This window comes from Moschus berezovskii, chromosome 6, assembly GCF_049115385.1.
Source record: "Moschus berezovskii isolate FMDL1 chromosome 6, NW_MosBer_1.0, whole genome shotgun sequence".
Taxonomy (NCBI): Eukaryota; Metazoa; Chordata; class Mammalia; order Artiodactyla; family Moschidae; genus Moschus; species Moschus berezovskii.
In genome coordinates, this window is record NC_142465.1 from 38,198,725 (window position 1) to 38,226,708 (window position 27,984).

Here is a 27,984-nt window from a genome sequence, read left to right on the forward strand (position 1 = left end):
CTGACTGCTAGTCTCTCCTTCTAAATGGTTATGTAGTCCAGCAAGTAACTTAACTACTGTGAGCTGGAATTCCCTATGCTTTGAAGCAAGAAAATTGCACTAGAAAAAAATCTCACAACCCTATTTACCTCCAAAACCTTATGGTTCTGTGACAATTTTCAGCTATTCCAAAGCTGTAGATAAGTTTGGTTCAGATGTAAGTGTTTTACATTGATTTCTTTCTTTTTAGCTATTGTAATATACAAAGTGTCAATTCTTTAATGAGGATAATGAGAAAACTCTTGTGGCTTATACTCTATGTCAGGAACTACTCAAGAGTGTTTTAGGTTGAGTCGGGACAAGTCTATGAGGCAGGTACTATTGTCCGTTCCCAGTTTTACAGATAAGGGAACTGATGCTTGGAGAGTAGACTTTTATTCTGGAATCTCTCTTTGTCACGATTCTGGTAATTCCCTCCTCCTTTCTTCTCTGCTAGATCCTTTGTTCCCTGTATTTTCGTTTCTTCCTGTTTCTGGATTTACTTCCTTGCTTTTGCTGCTGAGAAAGGATAAATAGAAATAAAATTTCTGAGACCTTCATATCTGAAAAATATTTTTATTCTGCCTTCATCATTGATTGGTAGTTTGGCTAGATATAAACTCTCTATTGGCAGTCATTTTCCTTCATAATTTGGAAGGCATTGCTTCATTCCCTCCTAGTTTTTTTCTGTTATGAAGTCAAAATGCTTCTGATTCCGGATCTTTTATATATAGCCAGGGCTTTTGTTTTTATTTTGTCTTTCCTGGAAGCTTGCCAGATCTCTTTGTTCCTGATGCTCTGCAATTTCACAGTGATGTATCTTGCTATGCATCTCTTTTCATCCATTGTCTCAGGCAACTGGTGCAGCGTTTCTTTTAGAAATTCATGGTCTTCAGTTCTGGAACATCTTCTTACATTGTTGTTTTGATGAATTTCCTCCTGCTCTTTCTCTTTTTCTCTCTTTCTAAAACTGTTACCAAGATTTTAGACCTTCTGGACTAGCCCTCTAACTTTTTATTCTTTTCTTTGTTTAATTTGTATACTTTTTCACTGTACTTTCTGGGATACGCCATCAAATTTTTCTCCAACTCTTTACTGAATGTTTTATTTCTTCTTCTTTTTTATTTACAGTAGGTTTTAAACATTCTTTGAATGTTCCTTTTTTTGTATTATTTTGTTTCTGTTTAATGATTTCATTATTTTCCCTGAGGATTCTAGTGATCATTTTTCTCTATTATGGAAAATTTCAAACACCAAGTAGAGAATCTAAAAGCGTCCCTGTTCCCTTTATCTCATGACCTTGCTTGTTTAGTCAGCCCCTTTCCCACGTTGTCTTGAAGCAAATCCAAGCCATCATTTCATTCAAAAATATGTCAGTGTACTTCACTAACATATAAGGGCTGTAAAACTTAACCATAATATGTCATACCCCAAAAATTAACCACAGTTCCTTAATATCATCAGATATCGAAACAATATTTAAATTGCTCTGATTATCTCATTTTTAAAAAACAATTGGATTGTTCACATCAATACTCAAATAAGGTCCATATAGTATAAGTGTTTGGTATGTAGTTTAAGTCTCTGAGTCTGTAGGCCCGCCATTCTCTTCTGTTCTCTTCTGTTCAATTTATTTGTTGAAGAAACTCGGACATTGGTCCTATAGAATTTCTATAATCTGAGTTCTGCTGATTGTACTCTTGTGATGCAGGTTGACTTTTCTGTTTTGGACTCTTTCATTTTAGAATCTTTCCTTAGATGTCAGGTTGTCCCTCTCTGCCGTATTCAAGAATTGCCAGGGGGTGGGGGGAGAACAAGGCTAATTGAAATCTGGTATACATGAGTGGGGCTTGTTGGAAATAGCTTAACTAAAGATGCTGTTAGTAGCCTTTTTCTTGGGGAACCAGCCATGTCAGTTTCTCCTTGGCTATTCACATCACCCAGAGATCTTCCTGTGAGGCCTGGGCATTGTGCCATATTTCTGGGGGCCAAGTAGAGGGAAATGGCTTGAGGGAATATCTCTGTGCATGTGTGCCCCCAATCCTGGTTTTCACTGCAGTACCCCTCCCCCACAAGTTGTGCTGGGTCTCTCACTTGGAGACTTACAGTTTATACTTTTCAGAGAATATATTTGTGTATCTTTTGCCTAGATGGGAGAGGAGCAGTCAACTCAATTTACGGAGTAGATACCTGGTCTGAGGAATCTAGCTATTTCTTGAAATTTGACAGATCCTCTTTATTTTAGCTCATCGTGTCCATTGTTGCTTACTTCCAGTAATGCCACCAGGGCCTTTTGGGAATTCTCTAGTGTAAACTGGCTTGGCTTTCTCCACTGCCAAATTTAAGTTTCAGATCTGTCTGCTTTCCAGCTTCTGAAACTTTGTAATTGTCTCTTCTCTTCTATTCTTACTATCCTGGCAGTTTTGTGCCTTTAAAAAAATTAATCTCTTTACAGGTTTATTGGGGCAGAGGAAGCAGGAGTAAATTCTAGTGTTCCATCAACCATTCCCGAAATGTGGTTGATTGGTTCAGGGATAAGTCTTGTCTTATGACTCTTCAGTTTCTGATTGAGTCAAAGACTTAGATAAAGGTGACTTTTATAGTTGTAGGAAGATCTCCTCTGGATAAAACCATCATAGGTTGTTTGGTTCTTTGTAAGGTCCATGAATAGCCAGAACCACACACCAGATCTTCAGGGTAAAGCTCATGAAGGTAGTTGTATAGAGACCCAAACTTACAAGTTTTTCACAGAATGCAGAACTCTCCTACCTCAGAACAAGGGCTCATTCTGTGTTGTAAAACCAGCTGCTCCCACAGCTGCTCAAAGCCAAGAAGCAGTTGGCAGGATGAAGATAATTCATGTGGTACAGGGCCCTGTTCCAGACTCTTATTGGCCAACACCGAGAGTGAGTCCAAGCCTGCCCAGGCTTCTTTAGAAAAGCAGCTGGGAAGGCTCCTCTGTGTCTCACTGAGGCTGGGTGCCGGACTCTTCACTGGGGTCATCTGGAAACTTGCTGGGGTGATTGCTTTTTCTTGGATGAGATTGGGGCTTATTTGGGGGACCTGACTATAATGGCTGTCATTCACTGAGGCTATATATGTGTTTAAAGCACATCTGATTCAGTTAGATTTGGTGAATTCTGCCCTATTATAAGAATACTGTGAGGATTTGTGTTATCCAAAGCCTTTCTGAGGCCTTATATTGGCATCTTAAAAAACAGGAAATATGGTCATGGGGAATCTCAGCTTATAGTTGTTCCGAATGTATATGTTCTCTGTTAAAAATAATAATAATAATGGGGCTGTTCCCTGAAGCAGCAATGTGGGGATGTGCTGAGGCACAGTGTGAAAGTGCTAGTTACTCGGTCGTATCCAACTTTTTGCAACTCCGTGGACTGTAGCCTCTGTCTGTGGAATTCTCCTGGCAAGAATACTGGACTCATTGCCATTCCCTTCTCCAGGGAATCTTCCCTACTCAGGGATTGAACCCAGAACTCCCACATTGCAGGCAGAATCTTTACCATCTGAGCCACCAGGGAAGCCCGTCAAAGTAAGGGTGAGATGCTCCTATCGAATCGAGTTTTCCTAAGAGTGGGGTCCAAGGGAAAGGCAGTGGATGCTGAAGAAATCTCGCTGCACTGTATTCTCCTCTCACTAATCTCTTTGCACAGCTTCCCCATAACTTCATCATAGCAAAAGTAGGAATTAAAAGTAAATATTAGCATGGAAGAATGATGGCTTTTGTTTTGCTTGTTATTTCACACTACCATCTCCCAAAACAGGAAAGTTGCATTTTCTGAAGATTTCTATTAAAGGCCTACATTTTATAGAAAATTAATCTCTGAAGAACATGTCATGTTCTCACTGTGCCAGGTGAATGAGAGGTTAATTATACTATGTAGAAGCTGATAAAGTAATAAATGCTTTATATTTTTCCTTAACTTCTTAACATGTATTATTATTTCAATCATGTAACCTTTAAGTTTAAAACCATGAAAAAGAAGAATGTAATTCATGATATTCCTAGGAGCTCAAAGAGATATCACAGTTTATTGTAAACACTGAGTTTGTAAACTGTCTGTTCAAAATCATCATTGTGAAATAACATTATAATCTGTATGGAATAATAATTTAAATTTTATTTTGGTTGATTATTACTCCTGCCTATTTTTGGTGTTTTCCATTTTCTGTCTCACTTAGGTAGTGGTGATGAGAATAAAAAAGATAATGTCTAAAAGCACACTTTGAAAAGTGACATGCAAGAAGACATGAATTAGTTAGTAACGACCCCATCAGGCTCCTTTAAGAAACTAATGAGTGTGAGTATAGACGGGCAGGGGAGATAGAGAGAAGGAGATGGAGAGATAACCAGGAGTGCCTGGTACATAGTAATACTATGTACTCAGCATTTGCTAAAGTATTAACTAGGCAGCTACTAAATAGTAGGTAACATTTGTTTGAACGATAACTATATATACCATATTATTCCATCTAATCCCCACAGCAACACTATGAAGTAAATATTACCCCCATTTTAATGATGAAGTAACTGATGTTTAATAACACCTTAGAAAGTAGGGGAGCCAGAGTTGCATTCAGGATCTCTTGACTCTAGAACCTGAGTGACCTAAAACACTGTACTGCCTTTTAGTGATACCTTCAGAGGCCAAACTTACTTTATTAATGTACTTCTTGAGACAAATCTTATTCTTATCAATGGGTACTTGCAAGTTAATCCCTTAACTCTTGAAAATCACCTGGTAAAATCAGTCAGTGTTCTTGAACTACTTTACTGCTGTTCCACCAAGAACCATCACCCACCTTTTTTGTAATAAAAATAGTTCAGGGATACCAAATTGTGTATCAGGAGTGGTCAAGTTCCTGGTCGCAGCAAGTATAAAATGTGCCTCATGTGTTCAGTTACCTAGTCATACCTGACTCTTTGTGACCCCATGGACTGTAGCCTGCCAGGCTTCTCTGTCCATGGGATTTCCCAGGCAAGAATACTGAAGTGGGTTACCATTTCCTCCTCCTGGGAATTTTCCCAATCCTAAGCCGGGTCTCCTGTGGCTTTGCACTGGCTGGCAGGTGGATTCTTTACCACTTGAGCCACCTAGGAAACCCTATACAAGCCTCAAGTATATTGTAAAACCAGTAGGCTTTCTGAACTGCTTCATATTTGTCTTTATCTGTACTTGCCTTTGCCTCATGTGCTGTTTACGATTGCTCACTGCCCTTGAACTTAATTCCTTCCAGGACTTTAACTAAATTTTTTGTAATTAAGAATTGAAAATCAAGAAATAGCAAAGTCAAACAACATCAAGTTCATTATTAGGGAATTGGTTAAATAACCACAGTAGTTCCATGAAATGGAATATTAGACTACTATTTAAAAGAGTAAAATAGACTTATATGTCCTGGTACGGAAAAAATTTCCAGGAATATTATTATGTAGAAACAAACTAAATATTGGGTGGAAGTGAGCATGGGGATAGATTGCGTATATGTTCGTATATTACATAGACTTTGTGGGGAGGGTTCACAAGAAAACTGTTGACAGTGGCTACTTCGGGAGTGTGACACAGGGCCTGGGGGTAGAATGGGAGTGGAAAGTTTACACTTTTTAAAGTATCTTTCTCACCATATGCTTTAAGGGAAGAAACTAGTTAAGAAAATTGTTTTTTAAAGAACTTAAAACCACTGCAATAAGACTTTTTCTCTTACCTACAGAAAACTTGAGAAAAAAAAAATTCAGTGTGGTTTTGACCACAAGAGCTAGAATGAGCCATCAGTACAGTGCCACCTGCTCCAATCTGCATTTTCCCCTCATCTCCCTGCAGACTGCCACTGCATCAGCCACAGAGGCCATCAGGACTGTGCCCATCACCTCGGCCTTTCCATTACCCCATGGGGGCCACCCCACTCCCATACCATCCCTGTGCTTCTGAATCCTGACATTCATAAGACCCAGGCCAGATGCCATCTCCAAAAAGGTTTCTCTGATCCTCCGGGATAGAGGGAAGGATCTCCCTTTCTTCTTTTTTTGCTGTCGCCTTTATAGTAAATAGCACTTCCATTATTTAGGGCTTCCCAGGTAACGCAGTGGTAAAGAATCTGCTTGCCAGTGTCAGAGACACAGGAAATATGGGTTCAATCCCTGGATTGGGAAGATCCCCTGGAGTAGAAAATGGCAGCTTACTCCAGTATTCTTGCCTAGAAAATGGACAGAGGAGCCTGGTGGGCTACTGTCCATGGGATCACCCAAGAGTTGGACATGACTTAGCAACTCAGCACAGCACACACACTTCCATTATTTAGGCATTTATATTCTGTTTCCTGTTGAGCACTGATCCCTACAAGGGCAGGACTAATGTCTAATTCTTCCTTATCTCTCCCCACCACCACAAAATCCAAAACAGTGCTTGCCTATAGCTGATCTCAATAAAGTTTTCCTGAAATGAATGAGTGACTATGTAAGAATTAGCTTAGTCTTACAAAGACTTTAGGGCAAACAATGTCCCTTATAATTTTGAAAACTTATCAGGAGGAAAAAAATCAACTATGAGATTTAGTTCACTCTTCAATTTTAAGTAGGCTGTGGAGATGTAATAAAGGTTAGCAAGGGACTCACCACCCTTTGGTCACTTTCCTGGGAATGCCTCCTTCATTTGAAAAATCAAAATAGAGACTGTTAAGAAATACTGTATGAGGTTAGCACTGCATTGCTAAAAGGGCATTTGTTGCTAAATTGCTGTTTGCAGAAAGGACAGTAATTTTCATTGTCAGTTTACAGCAATTACCTTCACTTTGTGGTGGATTGTTTGTTCCAATTGTAGGTAAAGTCTCTCTTAATATTTATCTTTGTAGACAGTTATCATTATCCTACCACCAAAAAGATGGAACACAGTATTGCCTATAATCACAGTGTTTGCAAACAAATCAGTAAATAGCCATTCAGTAAAGATAAATCTAAAAAATGAGGAATGCTATAAGCCAAGATCAGACTACCAGATGCCTTCTCTAGTGTTTTACAATTCAGCCTGCATAAGGGGTAGGCAGAAATGGAATTAGAACAACAGACTCATCAACACATTGCCCTAAGTCCTGTTCATATATTACGGTTATTTGATCATTACTGTCGTGTCACAAATATGGGCTTCTTGTTCTATCAGGAGATTTGCTGTCTTAACTGCCTCAGCATAGCTCTCTGGAGTCTCTCAATCTTCTTCTGCAAATTTTACCAAATTGGAGTGAGATTGCAGTGTACCTTTGCAAATATTCTGCATGATCTTGAACTGTCATTGCTTTATTACTTTAGATATATCCCTAAAAGTTTGAATCATACCCACCAAAGATGATAATTTCGCTCTTAGCCATAACAAAGATGGTCTGTGTGATATTTATCAAGTCATTCCTGGTAAATATTGAGTTGTCTTCTCTAGGGGCTCTGAAGCAGGCAGTTCTTTGCCTCCTAAGGAAAGACCAAATTGGATGTTGTGATATCAAAACAGGCACAATAATGAGGAAGTCAATAGGAAATGCTGCTCTTCTGATGATCCTAGGAGGTCCCTGGGTAGAGGCTCACTCATCTTCCATCTTGTCAGTCACTTACTTGTTTTCAAAATTCTTTGAGTTATGGTCTCTGTTCCTTAGAAATGATTTGAAGAGAAAATTGTTGTCCTTCAGCTGGCAGCAAATATCATTGGCCTCAGAGTCTCTTGTTTGGGAATAATAATACTGGAAGGGGAGCAGTGGCACATTCAGGCTTGCCAGCATTTGAAATACATGTAGAAAGGACAGCGGCAGTGCCCTTGAACTCTATTGAAATTCACTGGATGAGGAAGCTTTTCAGAAATGGGGAAATAGGAAAGGGGTTAGTGTTGTGCTAAAAATGAGTGCCTATTTTGTAAACAGAAGGAGTTGGCGAGTATAAGAGATAGGTCCCACCCACTGTTTTTAAAAATGGAGCAGTTATGCTTAGCTGATGAATCATCTGAGATGTGTCCGATAAGGGCTTCCAAGAAGTCAGTTCTCTTGGCCCCAGAGATACAGGAGTGGTGTGTGGTGTGCATGTGAGTCTGCACGCGTGCATAAACATGCAGCATGCACACTGAGCCTTCACTTAGATCTTCCTATGCTGAGTTGCATGCAGTGTCCTGGTGCTACCCAAGGACAACAGTGTGGCCCCATTTTGGAGCCCTGTGTTTTTCTTAGTCTGTATGAAGCAGCTTAACTAAACTGTCTGAGGTTTTAATAGTACTGTTCATGGCCATGATGCATAGAATGACTTTAACATTTACTCTTCTGGGTTATAGTAAGACAGATGTGTCACACAGTAGGTCCAAGTAGTCCAGAAATTTGGATTTTCCCGATTAGCTTGAACTCACAGAGTAGTAGGTCGTTTAGTTGATTGGGAAACTGCCCTGGTGAGGGCCAGTTCAGTTCAGTTCAGTTCAGTCGCTCAGTCGTGTCCGACTCTCCGCGACCCCATGAATCACAGCACGCCAGGCCTCCCTGTCCATCACCAACTCCCGGAGTACACTCAAACTCATGTCCACAGAGTTGGTGATGCCATCCAGCCATCTCATTCTCCGTCGTCCCCTTCTCCTCCCGCCCCCAACCTTTCCCAGCATCAGAGTCTTTTCCAGTGAGTCAACTCGTCTCATGAGGTGGCCAAAGTATTGGAGTTTCAGCTTTAGCATCAGTCCCTCCAATGAACATCCAGGATTGATCTCCTTTAGAATGGACTGGTTGGATCTCCTTGCAGTATAAGGGACTCTCAAGAGTCTTCTCCAACACCACAGTTCAAAAGCATCAATTCTTCGGCGATCAGCTTTCTTCACAGTCCAACTCTCACATCCATACATGACCACGGGAAAAACCATTGCCTTGACTAGACGGACCTTGGTCGGCAAAGTAATGTCTCTGCTTTTTAATATACTATCAAGGTTGGTCATAACTTTCCTTCCAAGGAGCAAGCGTCTTTTAATTTCATGGCTGCAATCAGCATCTGCAGTGATTTTGGAGCCCAAAAAAACAAAGTCTGACACTGTTTCCACTGTTTTTCCATCTATTTCCCATGAAGTGATGGGACCAGATGCCATGATCTTTGTTTTCTGAATGTTGAGCTTCAAGCCAACCTTTTCACTCTCCTCTTTCACTTTCATCAAGAGGCTTTTGAGTTCCTCTTCACTTTCTGCCATAAGGGTAGTGTCATCTGCATATCTGAGGTTATTGATATTTCTCCCAGCAATCTTGATTCCAGCTTGTGCTTCTTCCAGCCCAGCGTTCCTCATGATGTACTCTGCATATAAGTTAAATAAGCAAGGTGACAATATACAACCTTGACGCACTCCTTTTCCTATTTGGAACCAGTCTGTTGTTCCATGACCGGTTCTAACTGTTGCTTCCTGACCTGCATACAGGTTTCTCAAGAGGCAGGTCAGGTGGTCTGGGATTCCCATCTCTTTCAGAATGTTCCACAGTTTATTGTGATCCACACAGTCAAAGGCTTTGGCATAGTCAATGAAGCAGAAATAGATGTTTTTCTGAAACTCTCTTGCTTTCTCCATGATCCAGCGGATGTTGGCAATTTGATCTCTGGTGCCTCTGCCTTTTCTAAAACCTGCTTGAACATCTGGGAGTTCACGGTTTACATACTGCTGAAGCCTGGCTTGGAGAATTTTGAGCATGACTTTACTAGCGTGTGAGATGAGTGCAATTGTAGTCTGGCTTTGTTCTATGGCCCCAGGCTTCACCTTTTGTCAGGCACACTGTATCAGTGATCTCCATCAGTATCAGGGTCGGCAAACTATAGTCTACAGACAAAAGCCACCTGCAGCCTCTATTTGTATGGCTTGCTAGACGAGAGTGGCTTTTTTTTTTTAAGGGTTAAAAAATGAAGATACTTATAAAGTATGCATTGTTTCATGGAATCTTTATAACAATTCTATTTATCATCCTATTTTACAAATAAAGAAGCTAAGATTTACAGAGGCTAAGTAACTTGCCCAGGATGACACCAGTTGGGAGTGGGAGGGGGGACGGGAGGTCAACGATGATGTATTCCTCTTAACTCACCCTAAGTGTATGGATTGTTGTTACCTTGAAAACAGAAAAAGTGCGAATTGAGCCTGTATTCCACTATTCCTACTGGAATGGAAGTCCACGCAGCCCGTCAAGTACAGCAGGTTCCTTTACCTAATGGTTATATGGAATTCTTTCGTCACTCAGGGGTCATATCTTTAGAGTGTAATAAAGGCGGCATCAGTTTGAAAGGTAAGGATATAGGTTTGAGGAGAAGGGAAGCCGGTGATCCTTGCAGAATGGAAGGAGAGGAAGGAAGCCATGTCTCGAGTTAAAAATGGAGCACCCACAAAACCCACAGTCTTCTATCAACGACCGTACGCAAAAAACAGGAAGTGGTGCCACATGGCTTTCTTTCTTGCTGGTACAACTTCCTCATTTAAACTCAGACCTCCTCCTAACTTTCTTAGCTTCTGAAAAGCATCAACTAAACTGATAAACTCTATTTCTATCTGTGTATCTCTTTTAAAAACTTCTCTCTCTTTAGGATTATATTAGATATTATTTGATTTGATCAAATACATTCCTTAGACAAAACAAAGTACCTAATCAACAGTGAGGCTAGTTTAAGAGAACCTTTGCACCACAAAATTTAGATTTGCCTACAAGAAAAGTAATGGAACTGTCCAAATAATTGATCCTCACCTGTTCTCTGCCCAGACTTTAAAAACCATCCCTTTAATTCTCTTGTTCATGTTGTAAATATTACAAATAATCACATGCTACCAGATCCTAGTGTGCTGGTCCTCTGACCGTCAGAATGTTGAAATTTAATCAGAATGTAGTGACTAAGAAGTACATTTTGGGACTGAATAATTAGATGTTTCTGCTCTCTTTCATAAGTATTTCATGAGTTCCTTAAATTAAATAGGGATTATATTAATGACCTTTGGGCTTAAACAGATGTACACCCCCCAAAAAAGCGTTTGGAATAATGATACTGACATTTGAAAGATTCTTTATATTTTTTATTTTAATACTATTATTGTAAAAGTAAGATAATCATTAAAGGCCATTTTGAAAATGTATAAAATATAAAAAATCACTCAAAGTCTGTTAAAATAAGCTCAATTATTAATACTTGGATATATTTTAATCTAAGTTTTTTTGTCTTCTGCTAGGGTCTTGCTTTTCACACTGGTATTCTTCTGTGGACATTTGACTTTGGCAGACAGTAAAGCATGGTGGAGAAAGACTCTGGAGTTTGACTACCAGAGTTTGAAGGCCACGATGCTATTTGTGACCTTGGGTAAAATATTCAACTTCTCTGAACTTTAGCTTCCTTATCTGTAAAATAGGTAGTAACAGTACTATTCATAAGTAAAATACTGTTAAAAGTGTTTAGTGTGGGCCTGACAGAGTGAATATTTAAATTTATTGTTCTGTTCAGTTCAGTTGCTCAGTCATATCCGACTCTTTGTGACCCCATGGACTGCAGCACACCAGGCCTCCCTGTCCATCACCAACTCCCAGAGCTTGCTCAAGCTCATGTCTATCAAGTTGGTGATGCCATCCAACCATCTCATCCTTTGTCGTCCCCTTCTCCTCCTGCCTTCAATCTTTCCCAGCATCAGGGTCTTATTGTTAATATAAATTTATTGTTAGCAGTGATCAACAAAGTGTTTACTTATACCAAATTCTCATTGAAGTAAATGAAAGCTCTAGGAGGTGCATTTGTTATGTAAAAAATAATTTTGAATTTTTCAAAATATTTAAAATTTCCTCATGAATTAGAACAGCTTGTCCCTCTCTCCTATTTTTCAGGCGTGTCTTCTTCCATTTAAGCTATCATTAAAAAAAAACTTCTGCTGTGTGCCCTTTCCTCTCCACTTAAGCCTCTCCCACTGGCATCACTACCGAGACCAGAAACTATACTGCACCACTCACTCTGCACGTACCCCCAGATACCCTGCTTCAGACCACAGCCTCCTCTACTTCCCTCCAGGGGCTTCCCTTTGGATACTCCCAACTGTGCCTTGTATGTCATTTAAGACCTCTGTGCTTCCTTCCCTGTCCAGCTTAGACACCGCAGCCCTTCACTTAAACTCCTCACTTACCCACGCCTGAAATTCCCTTCCTCCACTGGTGCTGTATCACACTAACCTGGAAAAGCCCTGAACCTGAGCTCCCTGACCACACAGATTAATGACATTTCAAATTCTTCCTCATTGGGCTCTCCAGCCCTTCCTTCATCCCCAGCAGGCACTCTGCTCTCTTCAGCGGTATTTTAAAATATGAATGTGAGAGTTGGACTATAAAGAAAGCTGTGCACCGAAGAATTGATGCTTTTGAACTGTGGTGTTGGAGAAAACTCTTGAGAGTCCCTTGGACTGCAAGGAGATCCAACCAGTCCATCCTAAAGGAGATCAATCCTGGGTGTTCATTGGAAGGACTGACGTCGAAGCTGAAACTACAATACTTTGGCCACCTGATGCAGAGAACTGACTCATTTGAAAAGACTCTGATGCTGGGAAAGACTGAGGACGAGGAAGAGAAGGGGACGACAGAGGATGAGATGGTTGGATGCCATTACTGACACAATGGACATGGGTTTGGGTGGACTCCAGAAATTGTTGATGGACCGGGAGACCTGGAGAGGTGCGGTTCATGGGGTCGCAAAGAGTCGGACACGACTGAGCAACTGAACTGAATTCACTTAATAGAGATATTTCTTATATCAAGAGTTGAGGGTGGAGTGAAAGACTGGGGAGAGTCCGTGGAGATGAGAGGTGAATGAGAAAATGGGGAAGGTGGAGACAGCCTGGAAATGTGGAAGAAAGCTGGAAGGTAGAAGAGAGGTTAGGAGAGGCCAGCATCACAGGGAAGGACTGGAGAAAGATGAGTGGCCAGGAAACAGAGCTTTTCCTACACTGTGTTCAGTTCCCTTGTCCTGGGGTTTTACATTTTCTTGCAAATATTCTGCCTCAATCAGCATCTCTGTCTATGAGTTTGGGAGTGAGGGGCTGCAGTTTGGTGGGACACAATGTTAGATAAAAGCAGGATGAGTGATAAAGACCACTTTCTCTCCAGTAAAGGAATTTTCATGTGGACTATTCTAATGATGAGGATGGCAAAAGTTTTATATTTTTTTAAGGAAATAATTCATTTATTCATCAAATATTTATTGGTACATTTTATGTGCCACTCTCCCAGGCACTGGGGATATCAAAGGATATAGAAACAGAGATACCTGCGTGATAAAATAACGTTAGAATGTCAGAATATTTTTCGATTCAAGAAACCTTCCGTGGGCCCCGAGTTGCAGAGCACTGGTGCTCTGGCTCCGCCTCAGGTGCCAACACGCATGCGCAGAGCCCCACAGCTCAGAGACACGTGTAGGCAGAGCAGAGGGGCGGCCGAAGGCGCCCGAAACCTGAGTGTAGGGATGCTAGTAAGGTCGTTCTTTCCTGAGTGAGCTGGTCTGAAAGATAACCACCAGCTTGTCGTTCGGTTCTTAGGGGCTCTCCAGATCTCACAGGAAGCTGGTGTTCTTTTCTGGTAAGGAAAGAAGAGCTACAGTAATGATTCACCTAGTAATTGCTTGCTTTCCTGGCCTCCCTTGTGATGAGAAAGAGCTGTTCATTCCTCCCCTGTAGCTCTTCTTCTTGATCTTGATGTTCTCCCAGCCTCTGCCTTCTCAATCCCTACCAGTGTGGAATGTGGTTAGTAAATTCTTGCCCTTGGACGCCCTCCCAGGAAGGTGCCCTGGCCCTGTGTTCCCAGAGGAGCCCTGCTAGCCAGTGCAGACCCGACTCTGCGTGGCTCTGGGCCTGGGACCGCCGGAGCTCTGCCGAGATGCCTGTGCCCACACTTGGTTACCTCTATGTTCCCTTTTCTTCTCAAAGCAGAACTGAAAATAAACAGGAAATTACCAGAAACCAAGCTTTTTCCTAAGAACTTGCAGAAAGGGCAGTGCCCTAAGGTTGGGAGTGTAGGCGGAGGACAGGTCAGCTGAAAAACAGGCCCCAGATCCACTTTCTTAGGACTAGCTCAGCTCCTTGTTTGGGCTGAATTGACTACAAAAAGAAATGGCACTCTTAAGGTTCAGTTTGGAGGACTAGGCCTAGGAATTCACAAGGTTTTAGCTTGTCTCAGCCAGGTGTCAGGGTCTCTCAAACACTCTCAGGCCTAACCCTTGACTCTAGTCACAGCACCCTGCCAGCCAAGACCTTTGCTTGGAAAATCCAGCTTCACACCCCCATTCCCGACCCCCACACCCATACCCACCCTCCTTGCTGAGCTGGCTTGTGGATTTGTACTTCAGAGGTGCAAAAGTAGCTTATATAATAAGTCTGTTGCTTTATGTCACCAGCCTAAAATGCCATCACCTGGTAAGAAATAAAACAGGCATCTCTGGACATTATTTTTTAAAAAGGTTTTATACTCTCATCCAGGTTTAGTTAGAAGAGGGGGGATTATATAGTGCGGTCAACCTCAGGGCCCCTTTGGAAGAAAGGCCGTGGCAATTGGGGAGGGGTGTGAAGTTAAAAATAATTTAAAATATATTTATCCTAGTGAAGTAAGTCATGCCCTTAGGAAGTCAGCCAAAGGAAACAGACAGGACTCACTTTCACACTGAGAGTTGGTCAGGGTCCCACAGGAATGGCATTGGTTCAGTTATAAATGCTTCCCTTCAGCCCAGTCTCACCTGGACAGCGGTGGGGTCCCTGTCCCAGGTAATCACACTGAACACCTGCAGACAGTGTGGCAGGTGATGTGGTGGCGCTGGTTCAGAGGTTGTGAGAAATAAACACTGAGATGGACGTGCCAGGGGACCAGAGCTCGTAGCTTTACATTCTGGCTACTCTAGGTGCAGTCCATGGACCAGCAGCATCAGCTTACCTGGGAGCTTGGGAAAAATACAGAATCTGAAGTCCCATCTCAGACCTGCTGACTGAGAATCTTCATTTAACAAGGACCTAAGGAGATTCAGATAGACTCGAAGCTTGAGAATAACTGCTTTAAACTCTGGCAGGGGAGAGGACAAGGAGAGTCATGCTGGGAGGGTTGGTAAGGGTTCTCTCTTTTTTGAGAGAAGTGGGGCCTGGATGAGTTGAAAGCCCTCACCTGTGTGGCAGCCTTGAACACCCCCATCTGAGCTATTTCTGGATCCACAGCGGTGACGGCTGCTTCATCTTCACCTCTTTTAAGGGCTCTGATGCTTAGTTGGTGGATGTCATATGTTTTCTTGTTATATAGCTGGGCCATTTAAAAGATAGTTTCATCTTCCTTAAAGTGTTGTGGGGTTGGGTTTTATTCTTTTTTTTTTTGAAGGTATAACTTATAAAATTCCTAATTTAAATTAAAGGATGTACGATTGGGTGAATTTACCCAAATACAGTTGTAAAATCACCACTTCAGCCATGGTATAGAACATTTCAATCATCTTAAGTGTTGGTTCCGTTTATTGTCACAGCTTTCCATTTCATTAGCATAAAATACTTTTAAAAATGAAAATTTTTGAAACATTAGCCATATAATCTTTGTATATTATAGAAGAACAAGGAATCACAGTCCTATAAATATGTTTCCAACAATGACAGATAAATGTTTTTAAAATAGATTTAGGTGTTCATTGTTTAATGTATGAGACAAAATTTTCTTGCAGCAAATAGAGGAAAAATATCTCTGAATATATTGCCAGAGGATTGAAAATTGACAAATTTCATCCCAGGTTTCAAAAGTGGTAAAAAGTAGAGCCCAAACATCATTCCAGAGCAAATTACTAAATAGCTTCAGTTCAGTTCAGTTCAGTCCCTCAGTCGTGTCTGACTCTTTGTGACCCCATGAATCTCAGCACACCAGGCCTCCCTGTCCATTACCACCTCCCAGAGTTTACCCAAACTCATGTCCATCGAGTCGGTGATGCCATCCAGCCATCTCATTCTCTGTCGTCCCCTTCTCCTCCTGCCCCCAATCCCTCCCAGCATCAGGGTCTTTTCCAATGAGTCACCTCTTCGAATGATGTGGCCAAAGTATTGGAGTGTCAACCTTAGCGTCAGTCCTTCCAATGAACACCCAGGACTGATCTCCTTTAGGATGGACTGGTTGGATCTCCTTGCAGTCCAAGGGACTCTCAAGAGTCTTCTCCAACACCACAGTTCAAAAGCATCAATTCTTCAGTGCTCAGCCTTCTTCACAGTCCAACTCTCACATCCTTACATGACCACTGGAAAAACCATAGCCTTGACTAGACGGACCTTTGTTGGCAAAGTAATATCTCTGCTTTTTAATATGCTGTCCAGGTTGGTCATAACTTTCCTTCCAAGGAGTAAGCGTCTTTTAATTTCATGACTGCAGTCACCATCTGCAGTGATTTTGGAGTCCCCCAAAATAAAGTCCGACACTGATTCCACTGCTTCCCCATCTATTTCCCATGAAGTGATGGGACCAGATGCCATGATCTTAGTTTTCTGAATGTTGCTTATTTATGTACAATTACTGAAGAAAATATTGCTCCATAGGGCAAATAAGTATTTCCTAAATAGTCATGCTAAACTAACTTATCTTTTGAAGAATGAACTGGTAACACAGGGAATACTTCTCAATACTCTGTAATGACTTACAAGGAAAATATATGTGGATATATGTATATGTATAACTGATTCACTTTGCCATACAGTGGAAATTAACACAGAATTGTAAATCAACTATATTCCAATAAAAATTTTAAGAAGAGTGAACTGATAGGTCACAGGACTGGCTTAAATAGAGTGTACCTTGATTTTTGTAACGTATTTGGCAGAATCTCACGTGACTTAGAAATGAGATTCTAACCTTTCTAAAGTCACTTATTCTTAGCTAAGAGTCTGCTATGTGCTATGTTTGATATTATAAGTATAGGTAAATAGGACAGGCCATGAGTGCATGCTTAGTCACTCACTTGAATCTGACTCTTAGTGACCCCCTGGATTGTGGTCTGCCATGCTTCTCTGTCCATGGAATTCTCCAGGCAAGAATACTGGAGTGGATAGGCATTCCCTTCGCCAGAGGATCTTCCTAACCCAGGGATTGAACCCACGTCTCCAGCATTGCAGGTGAATTCTTTACCATCAGAGCCACCAGCGAAGCCCTAGGACTGGCCATGGCTGTGAATTAAACCATCATGGCCTGTCCTACAGTCCAGTGGCAGAGACACATATTAAAGCAATAAAACAGAAAGATTCCTCTGTCTGCTAGATCCAAGAAAATCAAGAAAAAGGAGACATAGAGATTATCACAGCTGCCCAGAAATTAAAGATGATAGTGACTTGGATTTGAGTAGTGGATATGGAGATAGGGAGAAAAAGAAGTATATGGATTGGGGTTTTAGTTTGGAGGCGGAAATGATCAGACAGTTGCCAATAAATTAGACACAAGGGACGAGATAGTAGATGAGAAGTCAGGGGTGATGTCTGCTTGGAGCAGTTGTCTGGACAAGGGGCCGCTTTCCAGATGGTCTTGTTCCATTCAGAGTTAGAACCACACTCAGGATGAAGCTTGAGTCTTCTTGGGTGAAGACTTGGATGAAGGCAGACTCAAGATAGGAAGCTGGATGAGGTAATTGATACATAAGTAAAAAGGATCAACAATTTAAAAAATTTCCGGAGACTGGAAAGATAAAAGGTAATGAAAATAAGTGCAGACCCTTATACATGACTTTTCACAAAGTGCACAGGATGGAACCAGGAAGACTGGCCTAACAGCAGTTCCAGCCAGAAACTCAGTAAGAATGAAAAGTGTGACCTGCTTCCATAAAAATGAAAACCAAAATAGGTCGCCTTAAAAGAAGCAGGGTGTGCAACACAAATTAATCATCTTATTGTGCTTTGCACTTTTTGGACCAAAACTAATGTGAGACCATCATGCACACACAGCCATTAAAAAGGATGGATGAACAGCCGAAAGTACTAGAGACATTCACGTCAATGAGCACCGTCTTAAAATGAGCACCGCCAGATGGACTTTGAGGTGGCAGAGGGGTTAAATTTCAGGTAGATTCCAATAGGTCCGGAGGGTAGAAATAAGGACCCAGGAGGAAAATAGCAGCACTGCTTTCAGCTCAGCCTCAGTTCCAGTGCACAGCACTTTCCAGAATCAGGATGGGTTGTACTTGTGTCTCCTGACAGAAGACCTGGCAGACCTAGATGCCTTTGTGTTGGCACAGAGCAGAGAGGTTTCCCATCCTGGCTGAAAATCTGGGCAGGGTAGTCTCTCAAGGTCTCTCCCAAGTTCAGGAGTCTAGAATTCTGTTTCCTAACCAGAGTTCCAAAAAGACATCTATTTCTGCTTTATTGACTATGCCAAAGCCTTTGATTGTGGGGATCACAATAAACTGTGGAAAATTCTGAAAGAGATGGGAATACCAGACCACCTGACCTGCCTCTTGAGAAACCTGTATGCAGGTCAGGAAGCAACAGTTAGAACTGGACATGGAACAACAGACTGATTCCAAATAGGAAAAAGAGTACGTCAAGGTTGTATATTGTCACCCGGCTTATTTAACTTATATGCAGAGTACATCATGAGGAACGCTGGGCTGGAAGAAGCACAATCTGGAATCAAGATTGCTGGGAGAAATATCAATAACCTCAGATATGCAGATGACACCACCCTTGTGGCAGAAAGTGAAGAGGGACTCAAAGGCCTCTTAATGAAAGTGAAAGAGGAGAATGAAAAAGTTGGCTTAAAGCTCAACATTCAGAAAACTAAGATCATGGCACCTGGTCCCATCACTTCATGGGAAATAGATGGGCAAACAGTGGAAACAGTGTCAGACTTTATTTGCGGGGGCTCCAAAATCACTGAAGATGCTGATTGCAGCCATGAAATTAAAAGACGCTTACTCCTTGAAAGGAAAGTTATGACCAACCTCAGTTCAGTTCAGTTCAGTCGCTCAGTCATGTCCGACTCTTTGCCACCCCATGAATCACAGCATGCCAGGCCTCCCTGTCTATCACCAATTCCTGGAGTTCACTCAAACTCATGTCCATCGAGTCGGTGATGCCATCCAGCCATCTCATTCTCTGTCGTCCCCTTCTCATCCAGCCCCCAATCCTTCCCAGCATGACCAACCTAGATAGCATATTAAAAAGCAGACATTACTTTGCCAACAAAGGTCTGTCTGGTCAAGGCTATGGTTTTTCCAGTAGTCATGTATGGATGTGAGAGTTGAACTGTGAAGAAGGCTGAGCACCGACGAATGGATGCTTTTGAACTGTGGTGTTGGAGGAGATTCTTGAGAGTCCCTTGGACTGCAAGGCGATCCAACCAGTCCATCCTAAAGGAGATCAGTCCTGGGTGTTCATTGGAAGGACTGATGCTAAAGCTGAAACTCCAATACTTTGGCCACCTCATGTGAAGAGTTGACTCACTGGAAAAGACTCTGATACTGGGAGGAATTGGGGACAGGAGGAGAAGGGGACGACAGAGAATGAGATGGCTGGATGGCATCACCGACTCGACAGACATGAGTTTGAGTGAACTCGGGAGGTGGTGATGGACAGGGAGGCCTGATGTGCTGCAATTCATGGGGTCTCAAAGAGTCGGACACAACTGAGGGACTGAACTGAACTGAAATGAACCAGCCTCTTGGTTCTCAGGGGAGACAAAATCTAGTGGAATGTCCCTGCACCATGTTTACAAAGTATCACTGATGCATGAGGGTTCTCAAAATTCCTGACCACATTCTTCGCAAGACTGACCCCCCTTCATTGCTTCCCCAGAGCCTGTGTCCAGTCATGTTCTAGATCCCCTCCTCTCCAAGGCTGAACATCAGTCTGGACTATTCATACCTTAACAACTGCTTGGTGCTGAGGTTTGCTTCCCATTGAAACAGGCCTTTTTCAGTGAGCAGCTTTTGCCCCAGCTATATGAAAACTTTGGTTCAGTGGTTAGCAATGTGAAAGGTTTCCCAGGTGGATCAATGGTAAAGAATCCACCTGCCAGTGCAGGAGATGCAAAGAAATGCAGGTTCAGTCCCTGGGTCGGAAAGATTCCCTGGAGTAGGAAATGGCAACCCACTCCAGTATTCTTGCTTGGAAAATTCCATGAACAGAGGAGCCTTGTGGACTATAGTTCACAGGGTCTCAAATAGTTGAACATGACTGAGCGACTGAGCATGCACACACACAGCAGCATGAAAGCTTATGTGACACCTAGATACAATGAAAAGCATGAATGACTTCTGTTGCTCTCAGTTCAGGAATACCAGCTTATGTTTCTCCTCCAGGAAACCAAACTATATGTCCAGATGTTTACTTGGACAAATAAGGGCACACTTATGCTCAAAATAAATGTTCAAATAAGTCATTTTTGTATCTCGAGTCATTCTTCCTGCTCTTTCTTTTAGATGTCAGCTCCCACTGGAGCCTCTTAAACTATTCTGGGATCTGTGATAACTAATTAGATACCTTATCACTTCTTCTAAGAATCTAAACAGGGAGGTGAATTTTTCTAAATTTTAATCCCTTTAGTGCTAGATTCTGTTACAGGCTAAAGCATATAATATATACATTTTAAAAGCATTTAATATACAGAAGTTGCCTCTTGGTGACAACTTAGAAAAAGCTTTTTGCTTTATGTTAGCTTTCAGTCTTAGAAGGGAAGGTGTATATGTTGGAAGGGATAGAGAAAAGGGTCTTCAGGGATTGGCTGTCAGACTTACTATGGGGTCATTTGGTTGGGGGTGTGGCTTGATGACTCTCAGACATGGGAGCAAGGGGCTTGTTGTCATCACTGTGAGATGACCTCAGTTTGCCAGTGTTAAGTGTGGGGAAGAAGATAGCTGAGTTTCCTGGTAAAATCTTCCCTGATCAACCCTTTTCTCCCACTTGGAAAAGAAAAGGAAGCTATATGCATGCATGCATGCTGAGTCACTTCATTGGTGTCAACTCTTTACGACCCTGTGGACTGGTGGCTCCTCCATCCATGGGATTTCCTAGGCAAGATACTACAGTGAGTTGCCATTTGCTTCTCCAGGGGATCTTCCCAACCCAGGGGTCGAACCTAAGACTCTTGCATCTCCTACACTGGCAGACAGGTTCTTTTCCACTGGTGCCACCAGGGGAAGTCCTGATACAAGTGCATCATCTCCAAAGAAAGTCCACCCAAAAGAAAGGCAGAGAGGCACTGGTACGAGAACACCACGTGGCCCTGGGGCTGGGGGAACATGCTTCCTTAGAATCTTCCTTTTGCTAATGAAGACCCAGTTCTTCTGGGCTGAGGGCCTTTGGTTAACCATTAGGTAGACATTAGTAATTATCCCTCCTACAAGGTATGTATTTTGAAAGGTCATACTCTTTACTCAATAGCTCGGGGCTAGTGGTAACATGCACTCTTCTCCCCAGCTCAGTCCCAAGAGAGACAATTGAGCAGAGGACAAAGTCGCTCCAGAAGAGCACAAGGCTTATCCTCAAATTCCGACCACTCAGCCCCCAGCTGGGAAGCCCAAGCTCTCTGTGCCACACAGAAATAAATCCCCTGTGGCCTGGCACAGGCACATGTGGGAATCGCCGTTCAGGGTTCAGTGTCACCGTGAGTGAACTCTGAGTGAACCTCAAGGCCTGCTTCCTCAACATCAATATTATCTTACAAGATGAAAGAAAAATCATAGCACAGTTGTGTCCTGTGTCTTACTCTGGCATATCAAGTCATGTTCCACTGCTTATCTCAGAACAGCTCCATTGCTTAATAAATGCTTGCTCTCAGCTTTTCATGTCCCTCAACCAGGATAAGTAATGAGGGACTTACCCTCTTATTCACGCTCTGACTCTGAGGTCTGAGTCAATACATATCCAGATGCACTTCCTTACAGCCATCCAGAAATCCCCCTTTATTAGCTGGTCAGTTGTACCTTCACCCAAAGGGTTAGGTTTTCTGATCTTTCTCCCAGTATTTGTTTTACGTCTGCTGAGCCCTGTCACTCTTATGTTTCCTGGCCAGTCTCTGGCCGTTCATCTTCTCTGCCCTTGACTGTCTTTGCTCCCCCATTAATCTCCCCACGGTTGAAACACAGGCGAAACAAAATGCTGCAAGACAGGGGAAAGCTGAGAAGCTGTCTTTCTGCCTGGGGCAAGGGAAGGCACCTGAGGAGGTGACATCTGAGCAGGGATTCAGCAGGTGTGTGGGATGTGGGGAGGTCTGGGAAGAGGCCCTTGCAGAGAGAACTGCACACGGTGCCAAGCACTGGCCTACAGTACTTGCCAGGAAAATAATTGCCTTAATTCCTCAGACATGGAATCAATTGCACTAATGCCTTGTTTCCGGGACATTTTCCCCAACATCAGGAAGTGAATGGTTTCATCTAGGAGACTGGAATTTTGTTCCTGTTAATAAATAAGCTTTATTTGCAATTCTTATGTCTGTTTTAACCAAATGATTCCGAAATCTATGTCATCTCCCACATCTATGTCATCTCCCACATTAACTGTGCTTTTTCTTGAAGAAGGTTTGGCAATGAGCCAGATGTACTAAAACAAAAACATGAGTTCATCATTCAACAAAGTCTTTTCATTACAGTTGATTGTCAGAATTTTCCCATCCATTAAAGGAAGTTCTTTTAAGAGACACTGGGAGAAAAAAAAAAGTGAATTATCTCAGTGGTTTAATTTATGGATTCAAAAATAGCCATAGAGTAATTAGATGGAAAGAACCCTAGATACCATTGCCTTTATATTATAGTCAAGGAATCTAGGAATGAGAGACCTCAAGCAAGGTGCCCAGAGTCACGTCACTGACCTAAAGGTCGCGTCATGCCCTCCTCTCCCGGCCCCCACCCCTCCCTTCTCACACTTCCCCACTCAGATGTCACACAAAGTGTACCAGAGACCACAAAAGCTTTCTTTCACAATGTTGTTTTAAAAGTCACCTCAATTGAAATGATCCCAGAGTGCCATTTATATTTAAGCTTAGAATTACGTAAAAGATTTGAACTCTTGGAGTTACAGTCCAGTGGGCAGTTCTTTATTTGGTAGAACATTTTTATTGAAGATGTTAAGGAGCGTGTGACTAATAGGTTCCAGTATTTGGATTCTATCAGTGAATAGCGTTAACCTATAAATCAGCCTTGGCCTTTCTACAGTTTAAGGTCAGAGTCTTTATAGTTATCACAAGACTTATTTTCTTTGCTTTAGGGTACTTTTGACTTCAGTAACACTGCTGTCTATATATTCAATCAACCTGCTGTTGATCTGTTCAAAGGAAACAGGTAAGCTAATTGTAAAGCCAGAGTGATGAATTCTCACAGTGACATTTTGAACAAATGATACTCTCCCTGTTCAACAACTTGTTTATTAAAGAAAAACAGTACTTTGACCTGTTGTCGCTGGAAGACCTATAGTGGTATTTACTTAGAGTAGATACACGAACATATAAATGAACTTGTTATAAATAGTAAGCAAATAACATTGCAATGTAAAGAGAACCCTCAAATATACTTGCTTTTCTAGTTTAAGATGACTTCATTTTAAAGACCTTGGTTTTTCCTTAAGTGTTTATAAATTCAGGCCAAGGATCCCATGCTTTTATATTATAGGCTCCAAGGTTTTAAAAGGAAACAGAGCTTTCATTCTCTTTTGTGCATATTCCAAGGAGAAAATGTGACTCCCCAGCAATGTGGGTGCCAGTGTGCTATGCAAAGACTTTAAGTTCTCTGGGCAGTGTAATACCTGAAGTGTTTATTTTCTATTCCTGGGACACTGGGTTATGTTTGTAATACTTTGACTTTTACTTTAGCTAAAAACCACATTGGCCAACCATTACTGTATATAGATGACTCCATTTAACTGGAACATTTTGTAATAAACTGTGGATCTAACCATTGTCTAGTTTAAACATCAGTCTTATGAAAGAATAAACAAAAGTTTAATTATAGTCTAGCCCAGTTTCTTTCTGTGAACCTTTTGAAAAATGTGAGCTGAACTGTTACAAAGAAACATAAACCCATTTTTCTAATGAATGGTTTAACATTTAGTATTTGTTGAGATGAGCTGGTTGAAGACTTTAGAATTTTGCTATAGCCAAATTATTCTCTTGAAAGAGTTATCTGCAGCTCTCTTTTGTGAGTGTCAAATCTCTGAAATAAAGATAGAAAATCTAATGTCGTGGTTATTACATGTTTTCATGTTATAACATTTAGAACCCACAAGGCATTGTTTGAATATTATTATTCTTTGTTAGCGTCATCAGTTCAGGTAATTCATTCAAAAGGAACCTTTCTTCCCAGCCATCAGGGTTTTTATTTTTAAATCAAATTTTTATTTTAATGATATACACCAGACATGAGAATAAAATTAGAGATTTTTGAGATAATTAAAATAAAAATAAGGTTTATGACCTAATCATTTACTTGTAATGCTTTTGTAGCCAACCTGAAAAAAAAAATGGTGGTCATGTCTGACATTTAAAAAACATCAGCAAGTTGTTTTTGTTTTGTAATGAGAATGCCTTAATCCTTGGAAAACCAAGAAGACTATGTATGTGATTTTTGATAAAGACAGTAACTTGAGGAATAGTCAATAGAATGGTGAAATCTTGGCTATTTTTAATGTAGGGAACTCATCATTTTTTCTGTTCTCAACTATGGTTTTTTAAACAGGTTGCATGGTTTATGAAAAGCTGGGAGAACAGGTCTTTGGCACCACAGGGAAACTTGTCATCTTTGGAGCCACCTCCCTACAGAATACTGGAGGTAAAAAGATTGTTTTTTTCTATACATTAAAGTTGTGAATGTTATTACTATTATTTCTAATCTCAGTGGTTGGGTGGCCAGATGAATTTTGACACAATTCAAGCAGTATTCTCATTGCTAAAATTGTGCAATGAAAGTGAAGCAGAGACAGTAGTCACAACCACTTACACTTACAACCAGGGGTACTTGGACAGTGTCTACAGCCATCTTTATGTCCTACTGAAGGTTAGTCTAGAGACAGCCTGGTCACCTTTTGTATAGCTTGCAACATGAGCCTCAGTATCTTCTTTCTAAAAATGTTCTCATTTTCTTCTAGCAATGCTGAGCTACCTCTTCATAGTAAAAAATGAGCTACCTTCTGCCATAAAGTTTCTAATGGGAAAGGAAGAGGAATTTTCGTAAGTTATAGACTGTTGTTTAAAAGACAGCTAAAATGTATTTAATTGAAATGTGGGCTAATAACCTAAGTTTTTGTTTTATGAAGACTGCAGAAACAGAATTTTCCCTAGGCTTTTTTTTTCTTGGTTTGTTGTTTCTGGGGGTATATAAATGAAGGAAGCAAGGAGAGCCATTTGAATCTAAGCATTGAAAGATAGAATCGTCGGCCATGCTAAGTCCTGCAGCTTCCCAAGAGCTTGAAATTGACATCTAGTTCCTATGAAATAGAACAGATATGAAGTATTTTTAACGCAGAAATAGAACATGCAAAATTAAGACCTGAAACTCTTCCTTAAAGAAGAGACAGAACATTTTGGGATCAGAATTGACATGAGCCAACCTCATTAAAGATGTAGCTAACCTTGGAAAATGTTGCCTCTGCATTTGGCACACCGTTATGTTTTGACTACCTCTTGTTCAACAGTTCTTGTCAGTCTTAGTTTCTGTTTTCTCTCAGGGGAGAATTGTAGAAGCCAGAGTTCCTAGTGTTCTAGCATCAGAATTCAAGGTCAAATACAAGCGATTAGGGAGAAAGCAATGCCTACCTGTGGTGACTTATTTTTTGACGATATTCACCAAGCTAAGCAAAAAGGAACTTTCTCTTTAAATAATTGATAAGACAAGTTGTAATCTGACAAAACGTAATGTGTGCATTCAGCTTTGAAGTCATATAAATAATTCAGAGGAATGGCACACTTAGCCAATGGGGGAGATCAGGGGAAAAGCAGTATCTCTTCCTCAGTCACATGAGAGACAGATGATAGTAAATGACTAGTGGTTGGCTTAAAGTGTTTGGATAAAATCGAATGATAATTACAATTAATGGTAAACATTAGTAATAATATTGTGAGAAAAGAAGTCGCTTTCTAAGAAAATATGGCTATCTGCTTAAATGCCTTTCAGAGCCTGGTACGTGGATGGCCGCCTTCTGGTGGTGGTAGTTACCTTTGGCATAATTCTCCCTCTGTGTCTCTTGAAGAACTTAGGTAAGATCTTGCTTTTATCATAGTCTCTACAGCACTCAGATGAATCAGACACCTAATAAAAACAAACAACTTTGCTTCCTACTTTGACTTGTAGGGTAAAGATTGAGTAGTAAATTGTAAGTATTAATGAAGCACGACTTTAATAGGGGATAAAAACACTGGCTCGTATGCGACTTTGTAAGCAGTCCCTCTTCTAAGCCATGGAAAGGTAAACCGGGGTCCTGGGGCCAACAGCAGAAAATGCTCTGTCTAAAAGCCCAGAGTCCAAAAAATGGAATTCTCCTCATAGAAGGTCTTACACACTCTGATTATTTAGATGAACAGAATTTCACAGCTAATACCAAGACAGAAAGTGGCTTATATTTTTACCCAGAGGAGAAGGGGACGACAGAGGATGACATGGGTGGATGGCATCACCAGCTCAATGGACATGAGTTTGAGCAAGCTCCAGGAGATGGTGAAGGACAGGGAAGCCTGGCAGTCCATGGCGTCGCAAAGAGTCGGACATGACTGAGTGACTGAACAGACAAAAATTGATATTATGAATCAGTCTTAAATGATCAGAGTCTAACCACTCTCAATGATTTGCCTCACTGAAGGGAGAGAGTGCAGTGAAAAGTGGTAGATGATCACTAAGCCATATCCACTTGGTTTTGCATGTGTGCTTGTATTTGGAGACAAGAATCCCTGATGTTATGAAAATTTCATGTGTGAAATAATGCAGCCAGACCTCTATCCAGTCCAATGCCTCTGAAATGCATTTCCTTATAATTCTGGGCTCATTCAAGGCAGACATTTCAAGTTCTTACCACACCTCTGTAGCTGTTCTCTTAGACCTATAAGTAGATTTTTTTTTTTTAAAGCTACTTAATTTTCTGGTTTCTGAGTCTGTGTTTAAGCTTTTCTGTGTATATATAGCTCTTTTTAGTGCTAGTGGAGAGGGACTCTTCTCCCCCAGAGGTGAGAACTGTGCAGCCCCCAGAGGCCACTTAACTCTGCCTTTCTGGAGCTTATGGTGCTCAGAGATCTCTCAGGCATTCTAAGGGGAACAAGGTCGAGTGCCTCGGGTGCTCAGTTTATCCCTAGAAATCACTTCATCTCTTCTGTGCATATTCAGTATGTACACAATAAGTACATAATCAAGAACTATTGAATGGATCAAGGAGTAAATGGATTTGGCTATAAGAATTCATTAGAATACAGCAGCAGAGATTTATAGCCAAATTTGGGAGGCTCTTTTCCCTCGATTCTGGAAATCTGCATTCTCTAGTGTATCAAGAAGAACTGGAATCAAAGCACATACTACTGTATTGTTTTAATTTAAAGTCACCATTTTTTGCCAAATAAGATAGCCGTATCAAATAGAAAATCTTATATTCATATTAGCATGTATGGATATTATTGGAACCCCAAACTGTGCTTGAAATAATGCATTGAAAGAGGTGATGGATAAAATAATAATAATAATTCTTTAATCTCTTTTTAGGTTATCTTGGCTATACTAGTGGATTTTCCTTGAGCTGCATGGTTTTTTTCCTAATTGTGGTAAGTGCTGGTTGAAATGGTTGGCCTGGTTTTGCCATCGTACGATGCTACGTAATAATTATGCATTATTAGGCTTTATTTGATAAAGTTTGATTGTTTCTCCTTTATATTTTTTTAATGCCAGGTTATCTACAAGAAATTTCAAATTGACTGTTTTGTTCCAGAGCTAAATTCAACAAGTCCTAATTCAACAAATGCAGACATGTGTACGCCAAAATATGTTACCTTCAATTCAAAGGTAAG

The 27,984-nt window shown here is 41.1% G+C and overlaps 1 protein-coding gene across 4 annotated transcripts in view; it reads left to right on the top strand.

The window, feature by feature from the left end:
- Positions 1-27,984, top strand: part of SLC38A1 (solute carrier family 38 member 1) — a 74,181-nt gene that overhangs the window by 29,924 nt on the left and 16,273 nt on the right. For all 4 annotated transcript variants that reach the window (XR_008681730.2, XM_055394472.2, XM_055394471.2 and 1 more), the window contains 6 exons: positions 23,217-23,290; positions 24,680-24,772; positions 25,089-25,170; positions 26,114-26,196; positions 27,683-27,741; positions 27,866-27,979. Coding sequence is in view for 3 of the 4 variants with exons in the window: in XM_055394472.2 (XP_055250447.2) it covers positions 23,217-23,290; positions 24,680-24,772; positions 25,089-25,170; positions 26,114-26,196; positions 27,683-27,741; positions 27,866-27,979 (505 nt within the window). In the remaining variant the exon portion in view is untranslated. The remainder of the gene's footprint in view (positions 1-23,216; positions 23,291-24,679; positions 24,773-25,088; positions 25,171-26,113; positions 26,197-27,682; positions 27,742-27,865; positions 27,980-27,984) is intronic.